The sequence below is a fragment of the Phoenix dactylifera genome, chromosome 1 (genome assembly GCF_051530095.1).
Source record: "Phoenix dactylifera cultivar Ajwa chromosome 1, Ajwa_hap1_PhDact_Kaust_v1.1, whole genome shotgun sequence".
NCBI lineage: Eukaryota > Viridiplantae > Streptophyta > Magnoliopsida > Arecales > Arecaceae > Phoenix > Phoenix dactylifera.
Genome location: NC_143190.1, coordinates 19,642,449 through 19,663,946, shown reverse-complemented (window position 1 = coordinate 19,663,946; position 21,498 = coordinate 19,642,449). Strand labels below are relative to the sequence as shown.

The following is a 21,498-nucleotide window of genomic DNA, read 5'->3' as shown; positions in this document are numbered from 1 at the left end:
ACACCCCATCGCATGCAGCAACGAGTCTTCTTCTCCACCCCCATCGCGTGCAACGAGGCCCACTTGAATGCCAATGGACCTGGGCCTCTTCAGGCCGGCCCACTAACCCAAGGGCATAGAGATTTTGAAGTGTCAATCTATGCAATAATAATATCCACCTTGAACCACCTGCTTTGTGCAATTATCAACGAAGACGGGTGCCCTCGGCTGCTGCTATTTTCAGAACCATCTTCCGATCCTATTGCTCCAGTTGAAGATTGGCGAGACGCAACCAGACTGCAGCATGCTTAATGGAATCTAAATTGGATCAGACTGCAGCATGCTTAATGGAATCTAAATTGGATCGAAAGTCAGGTCTCCGCCGCTCGAGCGCCAAGACCTGGCCTACTACTACCTAAGGACCGTGCGACCCCACCTAACCCTGATCCTAGCAAATTGGAGCAACAGATGACCATCAGAGAGAGAGAGCAATGATCTTAAATTCCTTACTGATCTTCCATCGACTAAACTCCAACGACAAACCGGTATCCAAGAACTTCCCGATGAGAGACGTCACCCACCGTTCACAAATACCTTCGCAGTCTTCACCGGCGAGTACCACCACCTTTGAGAACCGTTGCCGCAAGTGAGCAATCTCGTCCTCTGGAACGGTTTGGCTCTCCCACCTGTACTGTCGCCTCCCTTGGGTTACCTGCGACTACTACTCTCTTTGGATGCCGCATTTTTGAGGACTTCGATTCCTTCGCCTTCGAAGAATAATGGTCAATCACCGACCGTTTTCCTGTGGGACTCTTTACAGCTGTTTATCGCTGCAGTCCAGTTCAGTGGTGGACGTGCGGTTTGGGGAACCGGGTGGTGACAGGACCGAGCTCAACCGAAAAAACGAGCGCTCATCAGAGCTCCGCGCTTATATCTTCTCACTGCCCTATCCATGGCGACTTTCGCTTCTCCGCCGCGCCGCTTCTCCTATTTATCCTCCGCTTCTCCTTCTCCTCCTCCTCCTCCTCTTCCTTCCACCTTCCTCTCCTCTTCTTTGCTTCTCCCGGGGCACCTCGCCAAACCGGACGGCTTACGGTTCTTCTCCTCCTCCAAACCGGTGACCGCACCCCCGAGACCCCTCTCCCACCCCGCCGCATTCTTCTACGGAGAAGAGAGGCCTTTAGACACCCAGACGCTTCTCGTCACCGCCACTGTCCTCGCCGCCGTCTCCCTGTCCCTCGTTCTTGGTCTCAAGGTGACCTCTCTCTATACCCCTTGTTTTCTTCTTTAAGATTGTTTAATTGGACAAACTTAAATTGTTTCAGGGGGATCCGGTGCCCTGCGAGAGGTGTGCTGGCAACGGTGAGATCTTTCTATCCTATTAATTCTTCCATATCGATTTTTTGCTTATGAGTTTTTAATACCAACTTTTTAATGGAAGCCGAGAAACATAGTGTTTTCCGGTGTCAAATATGTGATTCATTTAGGTGAAATTTTGGCTAAGATAAAGTGAAATGATAGGGTATTCTTGCTGAATTCCTCTCTTATTTTTCTTGAAATCGAGATGGAATCTAGGCATGATGTTAGTAATCTATTATATTTGCAAATTGTATGTTAGTGTTATACAGATAAAATTTGAACCGCAAATTAAGAATACTTTTCCCTCTTTCTTTTCTTTGTTTATTTTGTTGATTGGGTGTTGCTATGAGAGCTGTAGTGGCATTGAAGCATGGATATGTTATTGCTCTATAAATCCTTAAGATTATTACTGTATTTGGTTCATTTGGCTAACATTGCGATTCCTTTGTGAAGTATCATGAATCAACATGCTGACATTGGTCCCTCTTCCTCTTCCATATTGTCCACCTCCCCCCCCCCCCCCACCTCCAACTCCAAAAATAAGGGTAAAGGAAAAGTGATAAATAATGTATTCGAAATTCATTAATGAAATTTAATAATGGTGGGTTGAGATTGTCTTATCTGACATTTTATTAGAAGTAAGAAAATACTTGATTATAAAACTTTTAGACGAGAAGAGCCATAAGAGAGTGGTTCTAATTCATGTGATGGTGCAGAGAACATGCAATCACAAACATAGCAGGACCTGCATGAATAAGATTGTCTTTGCTATATAGGTGTTCCTTTTAGAACAGTTAAAATTGTTTAACTCCTTAACACTATTGTTTATTGTGTTGATGTCCTGTTTCTGATAAACAATCACCATGCTGAGAAAAAGAACTGGCAGTGGAAATACTTGCTATGTTAGTGCATGAGTTGGCTCTGGATAACAGTGAATTAATTGGCTCCAGATAACAGGCATACCAGCCTTGAAGTGCTCATATCCCTTTTGTAGATTAAGCATCTTTATTTTAATGCTACCATATTCCATCATGGCCAATATCACCTACTTTGAACCTAACTATTAATCTTACATCCGTATGTCATGTGCTACATAATATGCAAGTGGGTGTTTAAGATACTCCCTATCCCTGACATTAGAATCCACTTTTGCATTGGCTCCAGAATTTAATTCTCAACAATCAGATAATTATGTGGATCCAATTTTGCATTGGCTTTACATTTCTTGCATTTACAAAGTACTAGAATGCCCTCCCATTCGGTAATTCATGAGATCAAAGGAGGATGGAGGCTCAAATAGAAGGCTCGTTATCAATCAAATCTTTTGTAGTTCATCATATTCATCATACTGTATTTTCAAGTATAAGTTATATTTTGGATGTTTAATTTACATCAAAGTTATCATCTGACTAGTACACTTGTTTATAATCAATTTGCTTACCTTAAAAACTCGTGCCATTTGCATTATTACTAAATAAATCCTTTGAGATGTAAAATTATATCCATGATATTTTCATTTAAAAATATTCTTATGAACAAGGTTTGTTGTATCGATCAGTTTCGGAGCGTACCGCCCATACCATATTGGTATTAAACTGGTACATGGTGCGGGGAGTATACCGACACTCGATATGCTAAACAGGGTATTGTACCAAGCATATTGACACCTTAATAAGATGGTACCGATACGGGTTCCGGTCCGAGATAGCGAACTTTGTTTATAAATGTTACTATATGTCTATATTTAAAATATAGACAAACTTTACAGTATGTACACATCTAATACATGGACAAATTTGCTAAATCAGTTATAAAAATGTTTGACAACCCAATTCAAGCAAAGCAACCCAAGTCTTGTCAAGTTAGCATGCCCGTTGATGCAGTAATTTATGAGACCATAAAAATATTAAGGGAGGAATATTATATGAGTGTATCAACACCTAATGATGTACATTATCTTAAAGTCATTAGTCATATTTTTCTACCAGATTCTTTGAAGCTTAAAAAAATTATATAAGAAGTATTAATATGTAATGAAATTAAGTGTGTATTTACATCATATGCTAAGCATTTCATAAATCCTTAATTAATTTATTCATTTTTAGTTACAACACATGAGCCCCAGCCAAACCAGAGACTGATTTGACTGCATATAAGCCTTCTTTTATCCATCTTTCTCTGATAACTTTAAGTAATATATAACATCTTGAGCATATCTATATTGTAATATTGAAGATTGATAAAGGTTATTGAAGCTGGTTATTTATATTTAACCCCATTACCTTGTCAGTCATGATTCTAATATTAATTTCATTCTCTTTTAAATACATGTTTTCCTTGCATGACAATTATTATTTGATAGTATCTTTTCTGACTTACCCATAATTCTTTCATTAATTCTTCCTGCTGGGACTGGAACTTGGTTAGTCTCATCCTATCCTCCATTATAACTTATGTTTTCTTCATATCAACTTTCTCTGTTTCTTTCAGATTGAATTGTGTCCAACTTGATGACATCTTTTTCATAGTACCCAAAGGCATGAAAGGGTCAAGGTACCATGTGTTGGTGTCATATAAATTTGGCACTGGCATTTACATGCCTTGCTGTGTTGTATAGTCCAAGTGCTTGACATGCACTGACACCAAGTGCACCTTACTAACACATGCACTAGCATGCAGCTCTGCTCGATGCCAGTGAGGTGCCAGTATGGTATCTGCCAACCATTTTGACTGAAACTCTATTCCTTGAGCAGTTGGCCCAAATCCAAATTAGCAAAGAATAGTTGTAACTAAGTTAAACAATTACACTTGGCTATATCTGATAATGGAAGGTCATATGATGTGAGATGGGAGAGTTTAAGCGTGCTATGAATCATCACATCCTGTTGTTATATCAGAACTTTGTATTTGTTTCATCTTGTAAAACATATAGTCTCGCTTCTATAGCATAATGGTACTAAGAAATAAATGTTTTCCATAGGCCTTTGTTTTTCTCTATATGCTCTTTGCATAGCTCTAATAATGAATTTTTTTTTATAGGGATTGCTTGCAAAAGAAAACTACATGAACTAAGGTAGGAAATGACAGAGCTAAGTGAAACAAAGAACCATACCACTGAGTCACTGACCATTTTGTCTATGACAAGACTTTTAAGTTTTAAGTATAAGATGCCCTAACATTTATGAATTGACAATAGAGGCCGAGACAAGGCTAGTTTTTGGACATGTGAATGGGGTGGATGATTTCATGGAAAATCAGGAACGCAAACAGCAAGGGAGATTTTTCTTTTTTGTTTCTTCCATTTTCCTGAAATGATTCAGAAGATTTCTTTTCTTTCTTTCTTTCTTGCTTGCTTGAACTTTTTTTATAATTTTAAGAAGGAAGGAGCCAGACAGAGAGGTGCCTGGGCCTTTGGATTTCTGAATGGGGCAGATATTCACTTGGAAACTCCGGATTGTAGATGGAAAGGGAGAACTTTTTGTTTCTTCTATTTCCCTAAAAAGATTGAGAAGATTTCCCATTCTGTCATTTTTCCTCTTTTTCCCCCTTTTCCATTTTGCTTATGTGTAGATATCATGACATGACAATCAGAGTTTTTTATGTGGGGTAGATTATGTTGTTATCTTTTTTTCTTTATCTTGTGAAAAATGCATTAGCCTCATCCAAGATAATATGTTCCAATGATGATGCTGCAGATCCCTGCATCAATGTGGTACGTATGATCTTTTTCAACTTCGATCACCATTTATCAGCAGATAACACAATGAGGTAGTTCATGCTTAGTGTTGAATATAGTTCATCTTGCATCAGTCACTTTTAAGTGTTGTTCGAGTGAAAAGTTGATTTTTACCTCTTGGTCTGTCCTAATGGGTTGGCTCAAGTAAATGAAATAAATGGTCTTGCACTATTTTGCACCATACTGGACATTATAATTCACATCACCTACATTGAGAGCCAGTTCAAGCTTTTCATATGAATAAGGAACTAAATGATGTTTTTATTTTCTGCATAGGTGGCACAAAGTGTGTCTTTTGCAACAATGGTAAAATGAGACAAGAAACTGGGTTAGTTGATTGTCGGGTTTGCAAAGGTGCAGGTATTCTTTTCTCGCTTAATTTTTTTGCTGCTCCATGTATAAGCAACATAGTTATGACTTACAAATGAGTCGCTACTACTCTCCAAACTCATTTATCTTCAACTAACATGACCTGCTTTTAGTTTTTTTTCAATATGTTTTGTGTTCAGGAACAAAATGTAGATGGATAATTAAATATCAAGAACCAGAAACACCAATAGTCCAGAAATTAAATATCAAGAACTCAAGCACCAAAATAATTAATATTCCAAAATATTTAAGTATCTAACTTTATATTTCAATGTCAAACTATCAAATTTCTCAACACTATATAAATGGAAAAACAATTAAAGCTACTAAGTCCTCAATTTATAAGCTATCGCTGAAATCATTGCTACATCAGGAATCTCAGTTCCAAAATTCAATTTAAACACTTCATAGAAAGATAGCTTGTCTCTCCAAAACTACAAAGGATAAAACAAGGAAATAATCATTTTCTGCAATTGTTGACAAAACTAAAATATGAAGCCAATCTCCTTCCAAGCAGCCTTTTATCAATCTAATCAGCTATTCATCTACAGCAGTTGCTAGAAGCCTTATCTCTAATATCTGTCTATGATAATAGGGAATAGTAGGCAAATATTTATAATGCACCAAATAGAGTCAAGCTAAAAGACTGAAACCTCGACATCAAAATATATTTTATTTTTATTTTTCCAAGTAATTATCAATGTGCTGGAGTTTACTTCAATATTTGAAAGAGGACTCAATTTCAAATAATTCACCCAATTATTACTATTTATATATTAATAAATATAGAGTTAGGCCAGAATATCCACATACTAGGTATAAAACAGACTCGTATTGGTTGGCCCCATGTGCATAGCATCCCTTGATTTAGGGCACACATTTAAACAGGCTCCCCACCAAATAAGGCACATAACTCTCCATAATTTGGGGCAAAATGGAGCATCAAAGCTAGGGTAGGCCGAACCGGACCGAACCACTTGGTTCGGCCCCTACCGAATCGACATGGTGGGAAATCGGATTGGTTTGCCTATTGGAATCGGTTCCAGCCCTGAACCAGTCGGTACGGTTTCGAACCGACCGAAAATGCTCGAACAGGACTGAGCCGGCAAGAACCATTCGAACTTGGTGCGAACCATCTAGTTCGAAATCGGGCCCCCTCCCCCTCTGCTTCTTTTGTTAAAAACAAGTCTTGGAAAGGCCGAAGACCTTCCCAATAGTTTGTTTTGGAAGTTCCACCGACTTTTCCTTTTTCTTAATTTGTAAAATCACACTGATTCAGCATAATTGAAGGAAGATCCAAACCTAAATAAGGCGTGCCTCATCTTTCCTATCTTATTCCTTCTATTTTTTTCGCTTGAAAAAATAACTTAAAATTTACAAAATAAGGAGAGATCATGCTAAATTTTTTGATTTGGCCATGATTTTATTATATGTTGTGTATGTATGGGTGATCTACACGATACATAAAAAATTTTAATTTTTGGATTATATATAATTTTTAAAAATTAAAAATATATTTTTGTATTAAAAATATATTTGTATTAAAAATAAAAATATAAAAAAATAAAATTAGAAGTGTATTTAAGGGCATGCAAGCTACTCTCCAGCAAAATTTGGTATCCATTTATTCAAGATTTGATGCGATAATGCACATAGTGGCCTGGATCTAAATTTGAAAAAAATTGAGAAATAAGTAGCTTTTGATGCATACCCACGAGCCTCAAAAAGTATATAGATGAAGAACTTCTGGCCGCTCTTTATAATGTGATTTACAAGATGGATCTTGATCCAGAAGTCGCGGCTCTATGTTTAGAAGAGGTAAGTAAACTTAAGTGGCATATATAAGTTAATTGGTATCTTCAATTATTAATATATTACAATATTGTTCTTTTTTATAGACCAAGATATTTAAAAAGAAACTTGACAGCTTTGGAGTCTCGGAATCTATCGTAAGTAAGAAAAGTATGAAATCATGTATATTACACATCAAGAGGATATTTACTTGTGGTTGGATGGTTACTAATATGATATTATCTTATATATAATTTTTCAATATTTTTATAGCTGAATGGTAGATTGATTTTGGTTTTTCCGTAAAAAATTTTAAGCAGCTAGCTATCCATTCCAAATGGTCTCCTCGAGTGGCTGTGAGCGCAACTAGTCCACCTTCGCCCTCATCCACAGCAAGCAGAGAAACTGTTGACATAGAAGCACATCAATGACCTTGTATATGTTCACTACAATTTAAGGTTAAGGTTGAAGTGCATTCAAAAGAAAGTAGAGCTAAAGTACGCAGATCTAATCCATAGTGCTTTCGTTGATGATAAGGATGATCCTATGATCGAATGGCTTGTAGGCCAGCAGCGGAAGTCGGAGCTTGATGAGCGAGGATCGCCTCCATGACCAGCTAGTTTCATAGCCAACGAGGCTAGGGTCAATACTAAGCAATAGACAGAGAGCAATATTTCACGCATCTTTGTAGCTGATTAGCCACAGCAACAGAGAAGCCGGTTACCACATGACTCCTTATCCGAGACATCCTCTCAGAGATATGATTGAGAGATGCTTAGACGAGACCACTACGCTATCCGGTCGACTTAGTCAGAAGGAAGACATACATCCTTCCAACATAGCCGGATAGTGAGGGGCACGAAAGGTAAGTGGGCATAGAGTGGCACGAAGGATAAGCAGGCAGCAAGTGGTACAAAGAGTAAACAGGCAGCGAGTGGTACAAAGGTAAGAAGACAGTTGCCCAGCACACCAAAAAAAATAAAAAGCACCTGCACCCTTAATGGAGAGTGTGGAGGAAGAGCCAGTTCACTCAGATTCAGAGACCAAAAGCAGCAGTTCTAGTAGTCATGGATCTGTTGGCCAGAGAGAGTGGAGGATATGAGACTACCATTTATGAGACAAAGCCACAATGTGGTTTTCGATTCACTAGTAACTCTCAATTTATGCATGCTATACAGGATAGGACCACAATGCATGATCTGGTAGCTCGTGAGGATCCGATTGCATATAGAAGACAGGCTCCTCTAAGTCATTCAGGAGGACACGATGCAGCTGTAGATGATCTCGTACGTGGAGTAGGATTTATAGACATATCAGATTTTAAGTCGTATACTGGATCCTATTATCCGCAGCCACAAGTAGCCTATAACTCATATGGATACAGATACGAATATGGTGCGTCTGAGGCATCTTCCGGTGGCTACTATCTTACGCAGTCCGAAGCATCTTGTGGGTTGGATTTTGCTACGAGCTTATTCGAATAGGCTCCTTCACAGCTATTTTATCAACTAGTTTATCAGCCAGAGCATACCTCTCAGAGCCAGAGCTTCAATGAGAGATCTGAGAGTGCTTACAAGTCAGAGTGTATTCCTTATGGGATAAACATATAATATTACAATGTTAGAGGGGTGAGCTGATGTGCTTCTTGACTATGCTAATAATCTGGATATCTACGAGAGGCATCGTCACTTGACGAAATTTTAGATATTGGTATGTATGTTGTACTTTAAATATGTGTAATTGATTATATTATTTTATATTTTTTGCCTCACTACTTGATTTGAGGATATTTCATGTTGTTTCTTGTAGCATGCAGCATCTCACTAATCATTTTTTATTTTGTACCATTTTAAAAAAATAAGATGCATCATTTAGGTTAAACTGGGATCATAGAAACATCAAAAAATATAAAAAAATTAAAATAGTAATAAAAAATTAAATTAGACTTAAAATTATTGAAAAAATTTAAAAAGACTGATTACCAATTAAATCAACTTAAAAAACTTCAAAAAAAAATGGGTGTGTCGGTATAAAACCAGCACACCCAAGCATACCGTGTGTCCAGGACCAAGCATAGAGATCAATTGGAGACAACTATCGTCGGGAAGGACGGTCTGTCCCAGAACCAATAAGAGCAGAAGGCAAAGTAGTGTCATTCCACTGGGCTAGAAATATTGAAGAGTAAAAGAATAATGAGCTCTTTCATCCACTAAGGCATCATAAGAAAGATAGGCGGAAAGATATGTTGAAAGATGCCGCCTTGAAGTTGGTGAAAATTGGGCCGTAGATTATGACCATAGCTTTTCTCGCAGCACCGAACTCTAAGTGAGTGGTTCTTCACGAAGAATTGTTGGCATTCCTCCAGCAGGACTATAGGATAACAAAAGTCGAAGTTTATGAATGAGGTTCGACTTTCCACACCAAAAGTCTCTTCTTATCTTGTCCCAAGGCAGATCCAAAGCCAGTGGCTTACCTAAGAGCAAGCCCGCTAAGCATTGTTGCTTTCTATTCTCGCGCAGATCTTGAATCTAAAACACTCGTTAATACTGTTTGGAAAGTAGCGTTGTATTGATCTTCTTTTTTCCTGGACAGGCTAAAGGTAGAATGGGCCTCTGTGCTTACTTCTCTCATCGGGCTTCGTACTATTGACGAGTTTGGACTTGCACCTATTGCTGAATCGAAAGAAGCTTTCTTCTATAGCTTGACTTCACTTGTCACATTTCTCGTTTTGTTGCACTCCCCCATTAGGAAAAAAATCTATTTAAATGATGGCGGGATGTAAGGCTCTGGTTCTGTATAGACTATTTAAAAAATGTATTAACTACTCTAAAAAAGTTGTATTGAACTAGGGTGTCATCATTCTTTGAAAGAGTAATCTTCTTCCTTTCCTTCTCTGACCGATCAAGATAGCATGTAATTCATTGATCTGAGGGACGAGATATAGTATCTAACTCAAAACAACTCTAAGATTTCGTATAATTGTGATGTTCCTACAAACGTGCGGCCTTCCTTTGAGATTGACTCCATCTTCCCACCATGCTGTAGTAGGGCAAAATCTCTAATAGGTGCTGGTTCTCTTCGTCCCAATTTGAGGATCGCTGTGAAGCTCCATTTTTAAAACGTAGAATAAGCCGTTCTTTCTAATCCCAAGTACTCGGCCCTAAGGGGTCGGAAGGCCCCATTTCCCTACCAAGATCTGGCCATATAATGAAAGTTGTCATGCTCTTTCGAAAAGAAGAGATTTTGGTCTTAACTTCATACCCATCAAATTTTTGATATTTGTAGACAAGGAATAATGGACTTTTATTTGTCTTGCCATTCTGTCTAGTGATAGAACAAAAACTAACAAACTGGTTCATTCTTTTTCCATTACATCAAACAAAAATGAGCAATTCTAATTCTATAAGGTTGAATGACCATTTGGTAGTTTGATTGGTCATTGGCTCTACCACCCCTTCATATTCTGTATCTTGCTACTTCTTTGCTTGCTTTTCTTGGTCAAGCTTTTCTGTACTTAGCAAAGAGGTAGTAGCATTTGGCGTGGAAAGAATTTCGTTTTTCGGATAAGCCAGCACAGCTCTTGCTTGCTGTCTACATGTGGTAGGGCCTGGTCAACTGCCCGGCCACCTTTTTAGCTCATCTCTTGTTAACGCTAGCACTTTTTAATAAATGATGCCATTCCCGACTTGCGAAGTGAAGCTTAATCTCTATTCATTAGTTCAGCGCTAAGATGTAGAACTGGATCGTATATAGGTCAAGAAATCTTCAATTTGGAATTCTTTTTTTTATATTGCAATCCTTCTTAGTGAGGAATCACTCTAAAGACTATGTAGGGGAATGCACTATGGTGACTCAATAAAAGAATTTATTTGACACTTTGTAAATGAAACTTTCATTCAACTATAGTCGAGAGGAAACAAGTCTCAGCAGGCACTAAAGGGGAAGCTTAGAGATGGAATGAAAATATAAGAATAGAGGAGTACGTGGGGGGTGAAGTAAACAGAACTCTAGCAATATGGACCAGGACAGCTTCCTATTCATTCGTTTATAAGGATGCTCTTCGGCTGGTCAATAGGGCACATCGCTTTCCCTTCTGTAATAGAGTTGTTGTAATAGGCGTGCTTGGCTAATGAATAAAAACCTTGGTCCACTTTCATTGGTCTAGTCCGGCCATTGCTTATCTCTTTCTTCTCTATCGGTGAATTGGGGGCAAGAGTGCACCAATAAGAGGAGGTGAAAAAGCAAGAAATAGGGAAGTAGAGTAGTTGGCACATGCGGGTCAATCCAGTATGTACGTCGCTTTCGTTCTTTCCATTCAATATATCCTCTCCTCCAGTAATATGTCCTCCAACCCTGCTTGCTCATCTAGAAACTCTCACAAATTCTCCTCCAGCTTGGATAGCGAAGTAAGCAATCAAAGGGCTGACATTAGCAAGCGCTCATACCATCCTTGCTTTCTCGATATCAATAATTAAGGATCTATCCTCCTTTTACTAGGTGCAAGCAAAAAAAAGGAATATCATTTCAATAATATCCTGCCAATCAGTAAAGGAATAGTTCTATCATTAATGATATATCGAAATATCTATTTTTTCATTCAAGGTTATGGAACTTTAGTAAAGTCTTCCGTCAAGGTAGCATTTGCCTTCCCGGGAATCAATCCCTTTTGGAATTGGATAAGGCTCCAGTATCAACTGATAAGGAGCTAGGTCCAATAGCACTTCCCGTCTTTTCAAAAATCTCCCCTATAGCAGCAGCAGCACTCGAGTTCTTACTGCCAGGTGCAATAAGTATGCCATTTCCAAGCTTCCTTGTGAAGCGTGCGTCATCTCTTGTCTGAATTGAAGGCATCTCAATTACTACCTAAGGCCTCTCCATCCTTGGTTTATGTCTGATTCCATTCTCCCTTGCTTGAACTTTCTTCCATCCTCCGCTTTTGTCTACTTCCTTTTTTCTATCATGTGTAATTAATGCCCATCTTCCATCTCTTCCTGGTCCAAAAAAAAACTTATGGAATAAGTTTCGTTGATTTTCTTTCTATAAAGCTTGTTCAGTCCCTCTAATAGAGTGATTACTAGTGATAAATGAAAAATGGAATAATTTGTTTTCTTTTGGGCCTGATCTGCCCATTCCTGCTTTTCTTGAATCTTGTCATTGGGAGTGGCAACTCTCTCAATCAACTTAGAGCTCTCCCTTGCTTCCTTCTTTGTTCTGGTAATCTATTTAAGTAGTTATTAAAGTACTTGTAGCCTCTAGCCTTGAGTTCTCGTCTATCTATCTGTATAGGTCATCCATCCCTTGCAATTCAATTGGGAGAACGGTCTTAGACTCTTCTTTCTTCTGATCTGTCAGCAAGTCTTTATCTTCTTTCTTTGGTCATCTATCCACGAATTTGTTGGAAAGGCTCTTTCTCTTTGCTGTTTCAATCGGTCCACGAGTACCCTCTCTTGCTTACTTGTTTACAAAGAAAATCAAGGTTTTCTAAACGTTTTGACCCCATTCATTGGTATGCATGAATCACATCCTTGGTCAATCTACTCCTGCCATACCAAGTGCTCAATCAGTAATATGACAGGTTTCTTGACATGAAATACTACATCCTTTGCCTCTAAGCTCTCTCCTTTCTTTTCGGCATGAGGGACTGAGTCTTTATGCTTTCCTTTGTTTAGTTAGTAAGAATATGCCAGTTCTCTCATTCAGATTGGCTTCTACACTTTCAACAACTACACCAAAGTGGAAGGGCCACTATCTCGAGCCAAGCTCTGTGGGCTTTTTTGTTCACTCTTGAAATACTAAAGGTCGCCCTAGAAGTAAAACCAAGTAGTTGCCCATCAAGGCAAGCCCTACTGAATTACCGAACCCTTAAGCGAGAGGGCCAAGGTTCTTTGTTGGTGTCTTGCGTAACAAAAGCAAGATGAAAGGTGGCGGGGATTTATTTGCTTGCGACTGAAGGAAGTAGGGCTCCTATTGAACCGAACAGCCCCCTATTAACATAACAAGTGAATAGTGCAAAGCCTATAGATTGATAGCTTATCTTATAGGCATTGCAGATGGAGAGCTTAGCATTCGTGGATCTTATATTCTAGTCACAAGCAGAGAGAGCATACCACCTTGGATAGTTGTTGTGATGTAGTCGGTCCTAAAGGGTAAAAAAACCTTAAGAATGTAATCTAGCAAAAGAATGAAGATGTATTCATTTCTTCAACTTGACATGCGTAGAATGGGAAGGAAGGACTGACTCTCCATCTGGATTGGTCTCACTCTTGTCCAATTTTCTTATCCTTTAGGGGCAAGGTCAGAGTAGTAGGCAAATCAAATTTTATTTGTTGCATGTGGACCCACTTGGGAGACTGAAGAAATTGAAACTAAATGACAATCTGAACCTACTTGCTTACAGGATCCTTAAGGAACTGTGGACTTTTGCACCTTTTTATCTGGCATGAGTTATCTGATAGTTCTCTCTCCTCGGCAAAGTGGATAGGAAAGAGTCTTGCTTCCATTCCACTAGCAAAGAATAAAGAGAGTGACTTTTTCTTTTGAGCCGAGCTCTCTCTTAAGCTGACTTGAAAACTACTATAGTGGTACACCCCTCAGAGATATAGGGACCATCATGCTCATCCACTTTCTTGATAAAGGACTCGATGCATTTTTTTTGTCCTTGTCGTGGAGACTGAGACATATCAAAAAGATCTATTACTGAAAGGAGATTGGGATCATCCTGTGGTTACCGGATGATGGGAATAACAAAGCAGAAATTTGGAAATAAGCATGGAATGTCTATAAATGAATTCTCTCATTATTCGTTATTTTTGGATCTTTCATTGCATTCACTTACAACCATGGTTTATTGTGCCGGTACCGGGCACCGTATTGTCGGGCCGGGCCTGTACCGACACAGTAGAGGAGGTAGGGGAGAGGGCGAACGGGAGAGGAAAAGAGAGAGAGAAGGAGAAGAGAGGTCGGCAGAGGATGGTGGAGGCCGGTGCCAGGGTAGAAGGCGAAGGCCGCGGTCGGACCCCTGTTTCGAATGAAATAGGAGACCTGACCGTGGCTTCCGTCTCCTGCCTGGGCGCTACCCTCCGCCGGCCTTCCTCCCCACTCGCTCTTTTTTCCTCTCTTTCCTTCTCCTTCTCCTCCTCCGGCGACGACGTCTCGATTCATTGCCGGAACCATCCCAGTCCGCTGCTGGTACGGCTCGAGACATCCCAAACTAGGTGGTTTGGGACGGTTCCATCGACCTTGCTTACAACAAGAAAGAACAACCAGCGTTTGGTGCAATACCTGCATTTTGGTGCATTCTTATTCCTTTCCTTCAACTTTTGTTCATTCATTTTCTAAACAACTTATCCAATTACAACGTATTAACCGCTAATGCACCTTTCTTTTATAAAATTTCAGGGACACGGTCTAATCATGAGGGTAGTATTTAATTATGGTGTTGGATCCCATTTTTTTATGGATTCCTTCTTTGTTACTGGGGTCGACCCCAAAGCCATAATGTCTCAAAACAAAGAGGCTATAGAGAAACTTTTCTTTTTTCCTTTGTCTCGAACTTCGTGAAGAACTCCATTCTATCTCTCCAACAAAAAAGTGGGGTTGCGCCCCAGTTGTACACTCCCTTTGTTTACGAATCCTTGTTGATTCTGAACTTTGTTCGCAAAAGAACTGGACTTTTGATGGGCCAGTCCTTTTGTATGTGCCGCTTTACCCTGGAAGAAAAATGAGCTTTGCTCTTTTGGGTGTTGCGCACGAGATGAAAAAGAGAGAGCTTCGTCTATCAAAGAACTGCGGATTGATGGAGATCTTGGCATTGCTTTGTTTTTCTCTCCTTTCATGTCAGCGAGTTCCGATCCTTTTGTTCGAAATTTCTTCGTTCGGACCAAACTGCTTGCAGAATCAAATCCTGTTCCACAAGATCCTCTATCAGCTATACATCCTCCTCGCATTTATGTCGGAGACGTCGCCAGTGCTATGGGCTTTGGATTATGTAGATTAAAAATGATGAATGGAATTGTGGCACTCCACTCGCCACCAATGTAGAAGGATGCCGCCGAAAAGAATGGAAGGTTGCTTTGCTCTGCTGGATGCGTCAGATCCCATATAAGAAGCTTGCTCTTTACCTGATCATTCAAACATTTTGTGGGTTGTGCACCTGCTCTATTGTTGCATAGCAATAGAAGCCTGCTCATGCTGCTTCGACAACGCTTTTTCGTCTTCTCTTCACTCTAGACAGGAGCGTTAATGGACATGGGGAGGGAGCAGGTGAGGCGTGTCGTTTGTAATGGAAAGAAAGAGACCACGACTTCGCCTCTTTGTTGGACCACTGATGCGAACACAGTGGATTTGACCAAGACCAGAAACCAATTCAAATTTAGATCTTGACATGTCTGTTGTTTTTAACCGTAGGCATCTCACCAGCAAGTTGGTGGGCTCATCATGAATTAGGTCGGGGTGGCTGGTGGTTTCGGAATCCCATAGAAAATGCCTCTTTTATGTCTCGGGTATTAGCCACATCTCGTATTCATTCAGTAATTCTACCCCTTCTTCATTCTTGGATCTCGCTTCTTAATATTTTAACTCTTCCATGCTGTGTCTCGGGAACCTTTTCGATACGGTCTGGATTGCTAGCTCCTGTTCATAGTTCTGCTACAGACGATACACGAGGAAGATGTTCTTCCTTCTAATTACATGCATATCTATGAATCTTTACTACTTGATGAAGCAACAGGCATCGGTCTATGGAACCCATAAAAAAGAGATGGTTGTGGCATGAAGTACTCTTGTGCACCTACATCACTCGGCTCAACCTCACCCCGTTATGTTATGGAAGAATTTAGCTTGTTGTTGGGCTGGTTATTCAGAACTAGCAATTAGCTGCCGGATTTCATCCTGCCCGTAGCACTTCGGAAGTCACTGTGGTGTCCCTGAATGTAGAGCAGTCTATGACGGAACTTTGATCAGTATATTATTTAGAACTTCGAAAGATGGTCGAGGTAGCTTGCTTCCAAGCCACTGTACTGTATACGCATGTAGTCGTAGCAACAGTCCTGCAAGTAGCAAAGTAGCATAGCCAAGAAAGCTGGTTTCAGCCACCAGCAAGTAGTCCAGTAGCCAGAAAGCTAGTAGCGGCAAGGGAAGTGAGGAAGCAAGCGGTAGCCAAGGATAGGGCTTTCAAGCGGTAAGTTGCGGGGTAGCTAGGCCTAGTAGGCAGAGCGGTTCAATCAGGCCAGACAGGGAAAAGTCCCAGTCTTTGGATTGACTCACACCCTTTTCATTCTATTTGGTGAATCAACCTTGGCATTACCTAAATTAAATGTCCAATTCATAGAGAAAAATTGTTTTGCAGATTGGCTCCCTTTCTTAACCTCACAATGAACAAAATGAGACATTTGCTTGCTTCACCGCCAACAAAGAGGCCCACTAGGATGCTCTCTTGGCTTGGTATGGGAAAGGAGGCCTATACATTCACTTTCATAGCATAGCTAGTGTGTTACTGGAATAACTACTTTATTACTTTGTATTGTCTCTTAGCAACACCTTATCAAGTAGTTGTTCTTTTAAGCTTTCCATTGTGTTGTGACTTCTTTCTTCTCTAAAAATGGTAGAGCCACAGGTCAGTAGAGAACAGATGTATCGTTTTCATAGCAGGTTCATTGCAGGCATAACAGCTGTATGGGCTTTCCAGTTGCTTTCTATATAATTAAGTATAGGAGGAGAATGCTTTCTAGCTATACAGCAGTTATATGACTTTCATAATGTTTAGTAGTCATGATACGTAGCTAGGGAGATGTTAGACCATCGCATATGGCTCAAAGCCCTAGCGTGGTCTTCAATTCACCGCATAGTCCCAGTTCACTCATGTCATGTAGGACAAGGACTATGGTGCATGACTGAGAGACTACGAGAATAGCATTGCGTGCAAAAGATGGAGTCCTCGATGATGTGGTGGATACGAAGCTGCTACAGATGACATAGTACGTGGGATAAGATCCCTCGACGTATCAAGTTTAGAATCCTATATGGGATCCAATTACCCACAAGTCAGATACTTCCTTGATGGATATGTTGCTTTGAACACGACATCTTTCAGTGGCTACTATCCTATGGAGCCTGAAGCACCTTACAGGTCAGAATTTGTTGTTGGCATATTCGGATGGATTGCTTCACAACTATAGTATCGGGCAGATGACTCCTCCTAAAGTGACACCATAACCCACAGTACGTACAAGAAATATCTAGGCTACGTACCTTATAGTGGCCCGACAGGCTTGCAGAACCCGAAGGGCATGTGGATAGAGAATTGGGTTAAGTCCCCTGCATACGAAGATGACCTTGACATCAACAAGAGATATTGCTACTCCATAAGATTTTAGATACCGGTATGTATTTAAGTTAACTTTGCATTCTCTATTTTATTGAGTTTCTTTATGAATATAATAATTTACGTACTTTAATTACATTTTAATTACATTTATCATTGAAATTATAGTCATTTTATAGACAGAAGACATTAAAAAAAGGAATAATATATTAAAGAACATCAAAGCACCTCAAAAAACATCAAATTAATGTTTAAATCACTCAAAATCTTCGCAAAACATCATTGAATATCAAAAGTCTTTGAAAAAACAAAAGAATTGCATGCCTGTTTGAAACTGGCACGACTAGCCATAACAAGTGTCTACGGTACGATACCGATAGCTGACTAGTACATGCCCTGGTTTCGATTCAGCCCACCTTGGTCATGTATATAACTTTGACCTCAAAATATTTGCGACATAGACAAAACACCAAAGCATATTGAAATCACTTTAACTTGTATAAAAAAGTTCTAAAATTTAAGTAACAACATATTATGAGCATTAGTTTTGATTGTCTCATTAACAAGTGTATAAATAAGATGTCAGATCTAAAATTCTCAAACTAAATAAAAATAAGTTGACAATTAAAAAATTTTATAGATTTATAGAATTTCATATACAAATCTGATTTTTTAATATAAACACATGATGTAAATTGTTAATAGCATAGCAGAGCAAAGCACATTGAGAAAACAAGAAAGAATAGATGGTCATGAATATCCAATTATACCTCTTACTTCTCTTGTACGCTAGCTACTGATAACCTCCAAATAAGCTCAAATGGCTCTCAATTAAGTCCTAGAAAGAGAATCATTTAAAACTATATTCATTAAATAGCATTAAAATTGCCTACTCAAACTAACTAGCTTTACTACTTTAAGTATTATGAGTGGTATGTTGTACCGGTCGGTACCAGTCGGTACCGGACGTACCGTACCCGTACCGATGGGTACCGGTATCGGTACATCATTGTCGGTACGTCTGGCGTACCGCATACCGTACCGTACCGACACTCGGTATGCCTATCCTAGTGTGGCACCGATACGGGGTTCGGTACCGGTACGGCGAACCTACTATTATCCCTCATCATGGCATCCCTTAAGTAAGTCTTTCTATGTCCAATGGTGATTCATCACAATCTTAAACAGTCCCTAGGCCTCTAGGCAATCAATGCCTACACATGAAAATGATTAAGTCCATTATTATTACAAGTTGCACTGTTGGTACCAAAGAAGTTTGCTTGAAAAGTTGGCCTAGAAATAAATTTTTTTTATTTAATTAAATCTGGGAGTAATTGGCATAGAGGCCTTCACTCCATAAAAATTTTGGTTTATATTCTGTGTAGCTGAGGTACAAAAAGGAAATCCTTATTCAGCCTTCAGGTATACTACCCTGCAGAAAACTACTCCAAATAAATATAAGATAATATCTTAGAAAGAGAATTAATTCTTGGTACTTTCCAGATTTAAAGTTCTATATGTTAACCGAATAGATAAAAAAAAATAATTACAAAATCAAACTTTTGGTTAACCAGCACAAGGGTCCAACCAAATACATTTAGCATTGCCTACAATAGGTACCAATCTAATTTCTACTTGGAGAATCCTAATAGCTGAAGCCCCTTTTTTCTTAAAAAAAAAAAGATCAGAAGAATAATCCTCTCAATAAATTATGAAACAATGCATATGTTACCTCTACAAGATTTTCTTCTTTCAGAGGCCAAGATTTTGTTCTTCCCCTTGAATCCTTTGTAACCTTTATTCCTTCTTTTTTCTTCTCCCAGTGGCCAAGTGTTCCTCCCCTTCTTTTCCAATGAAACACAGAGAAAAATAGCCTTTCCTGGGATTTCTCTTAAATTTACAATTTGTGCAAAATAATAAAATATCAGGTTGGGTTCAATGATAACCCGTTAACCCATTATAATCCGCTATAACAGGTCTGCACAGTAGGCCCAACTTCAAAAATTCATAACTTGGTTATTTTAAGTCCAAATATGCCAAAATTTGTCTTGTCCTCAAGATCCTGAAGTCTACTTTCATATAATATTGGTGTTATTTAAAAATTCTACACAGTTTTTGAGTTATGGTCAATCAAAACTTGTTTTATTGAACTCTCAGTATGTACCACTAAATTTTAAGTTCTAGTCTAATGCAACTAGTTCTTTGTAACCTTGATAAACACAAAATTAACTACATTTACATAAGAATAAATACAAATAAAATAAAATCAATAAAATAGATAATGTATAATATTATGTGTAGAAACATACAGGATGTCGCAAGTTTAGTTGGATTTCCAAGCAAACTGTTTCAGTTTGAAAGTGTTCAAGCTTTCTGCTTAGATTAATTTATAGCTTGCCCCTCCTCTAATATCCTGAGATGTTAATTAATTTCTGTAAGTTAGTGGGCAACTTATTCTGCTCAGACTGTTTAAGATACTTGGCTTCTTCCATTGTTGCTTTGCTACATAATTTGGATCACAATGCTTCCTTGGTGATCCTCTCTATTCGTGATACTCTTTGCGAACTTGTGTCTTGTGTTACCATGAGCTATGTTTGCTACTTGTCTTGCTCAACTGACTGAAATATTTATGAGCTATAGCTAATAGATTTACTCGAATTTGTATGGTTGCTCAAGGTCTCTGATTGCTTGGTGACTTCATGTAGGTCTGATACTATGTAAAAAGTGCGGTGGTTCTGGATATTCCAGGCGTTTGTAAGCTGTTGATGGATCATTAATCTTAACTTGCAATTTGTAGCATCTATTGCCTGCAGCCAAAAAGATCTGCTGAGAAACAGGTCTCAACTTGATTATGCATCAGTTACTCTCTCCTCAGAGGCTCAAACATTCTTCAAGTTGTTTCATACATGCAGCCAAAAGAGGACCAAAGAGAGGCAAATGGAAGAAATGTAACCAAATTTGCACATGTTATGGTTGTAATTGATGTTCCTACTTGTAGGTGCATGTTGATTATACTGGTAAATTTATCAAATAATTCTTTACATGGAATTAACCCGCTTCTTTGTTAGATATTGGGAGGATCCTGCTTATTTTGCTTTACTAGAATTCTCCACAGAATATTTCGTACTTTCAGTATAACTTCTTCTGAAATTCATGTTAAGTGTACAGCGGGATGACAACAGAAGTGAAAACATTACTTCAAATAGCTTATGCTTCTATTAATTCGGTAAACGTCAAATATATCAACTCAACTATAACTGTTCTCAACTTTTAGAACTGACATCAGGATTCAGCTACATTCCTAGATATGATGCTTGCTTTTCTTTTGAAGAATGATATTTGATTTCTGATTGAAGTGGTATGGTTAAAGACACAATATACAACTAACTGCTATTTGGGCAAACAGAGGAAGCCATTCTGTTCTTTGGATTTAGAATGACACTGAAATGACCAGCGAACTTTAGTGTCAGATGGTACTGTCCCCCTGCCACTTTAGGCAGGGCATGAGACTGGGAGTCTAAACCGGGCCCACTGTTTGAAAACCAATTATCCTATCCATTGGACTACAAATACTGTGATGAAATCCCTATATGACCATATTAGTTATCCCTTCCTAGTGCGCACACTCAAATAAAGTCTCCCACGCTCCATCTATAAAATAAGTTTTTAATCAGCACGGCAGAATTTTTATAGGTCTAGAATAGGAACTTAAATTTTTTAGTGTATCCTATGTTAGTCTACCGTGTATCAAAAAGATGCTGAATATTGAAATTCGTTTAACTTTGGAGTCTATAGTTGGGGTTGTTGGGAGTAGAGAATCTAGAAGAGCCCTGAACTATAGGATTTTACATTGATGTACAAGTCGAAAAACAATACAAAGCAAAAAATTATGGAAGACAATATACAAGACACACCAGAATTACCGAGGTTCGGCAAATATTTG

At 38.9% G+C, this 21,498-nt stretch overlaps 3 protein-coding genes across 13 annotated transcripts; 2 read left to right on the top strand and 1 right to left on the bottom strand.

Moving 5' to 3' along the window:
* The first annotated feature begins 8 nt into the window (after positions 1 to 8).
* LOC103697451 (thylakoid lumenal P17.1 protein) lies at positions 9 to 20,607 on the top strand. Of its 11 annotated transcripts, none has more exons than XR_015984374.2 (6): positions 9 to 1,234; positions 1,305 to 1,341; positions 5,034 to 5,106; positions 5,351 to 5,434; positions 7,555 to 8,944; positions 20,261 to 20,607. XR_015984374.2 is itself a non-coding variant. In XM_039126028.3 (5 exons), exons 1-4 carry the CDS (start codon positions 932 to 934, stop codon positions 5,382 to 5,384), a joined length of 447 nt encoding a protein of 148 aa, XP_038981956.1. In that variant the 5' UTR covers positions 9 to 931; the 3' UTR covers positions 5,385 to 5,428; positions 20,261 to 20,607. The 11 variants fall into 11 exon arrangements, 4 of the variants coding, with proteins under 4 accessions (XP_038981956.1, XP_089786613.1, XP_038981955.1 ...); XR_016407594.1 differs by having other exon boundaries at positions 10 to 1,234; positions 5,034 to 5,050; XR_015984368.2 differs by having other exon boundaries at positions 5,351 to 8,944.
* Positions 14,751 to 15,180, bottom strand: LOC120110592 (uncharacterized). Its single transcript, XM_088721077.2, is given in 3 exon segments — positions 14,751 to 14,860; positions 14,863 to 14,976; positions 14,979 to 15,180. Coding segments are annotated over 3 exon segments (426 nt in total).
* LOC148715101 (Cytochrome C assembly protein) lies at positions 15,513 to 20,238 on the top strand. The gene is given in 4 exon segments (XM_088721078.2): positions 15,513 to 15,573; positions 15,679 to 15,713; positions 15,715 to 15,898; positions 15,901 to 20,238. Coding segments are annotated over 4 exon segments (510 nt in total). The 5' UTR covers positions 15,513 to 15,515; the 3' UTR covers positions 16,134 to 20,238.
* Positions 20,608 to 21,498: the final 891 nt, after the last annotated feature.

Bases quoted from the DNA above. Each gene is read 5' to 3' on its own strand.
- LOC103697451 (XM_039126026.3), top strand. From the start codon at position 932: ATGGCGACTTTCGCTTCTCCGCCGCGCCGCTTCTCCTATTTATCCTCC. The intron at 1,235-1,304 runs GTGACCTCTCTC...AAATTGTTTCAG, and splicing joins CCCTCGTTCTTGGTCTCAAG to GGGGATCCGGTGCCCTGCGA. The intron at 5,435-20,260 runs GTATTCTTTTCT...GACTTCATGTAG, and splicing joins TCGGGTTTGCAAAGGTGCAG to GTCTGATACTATGTAAAAAG.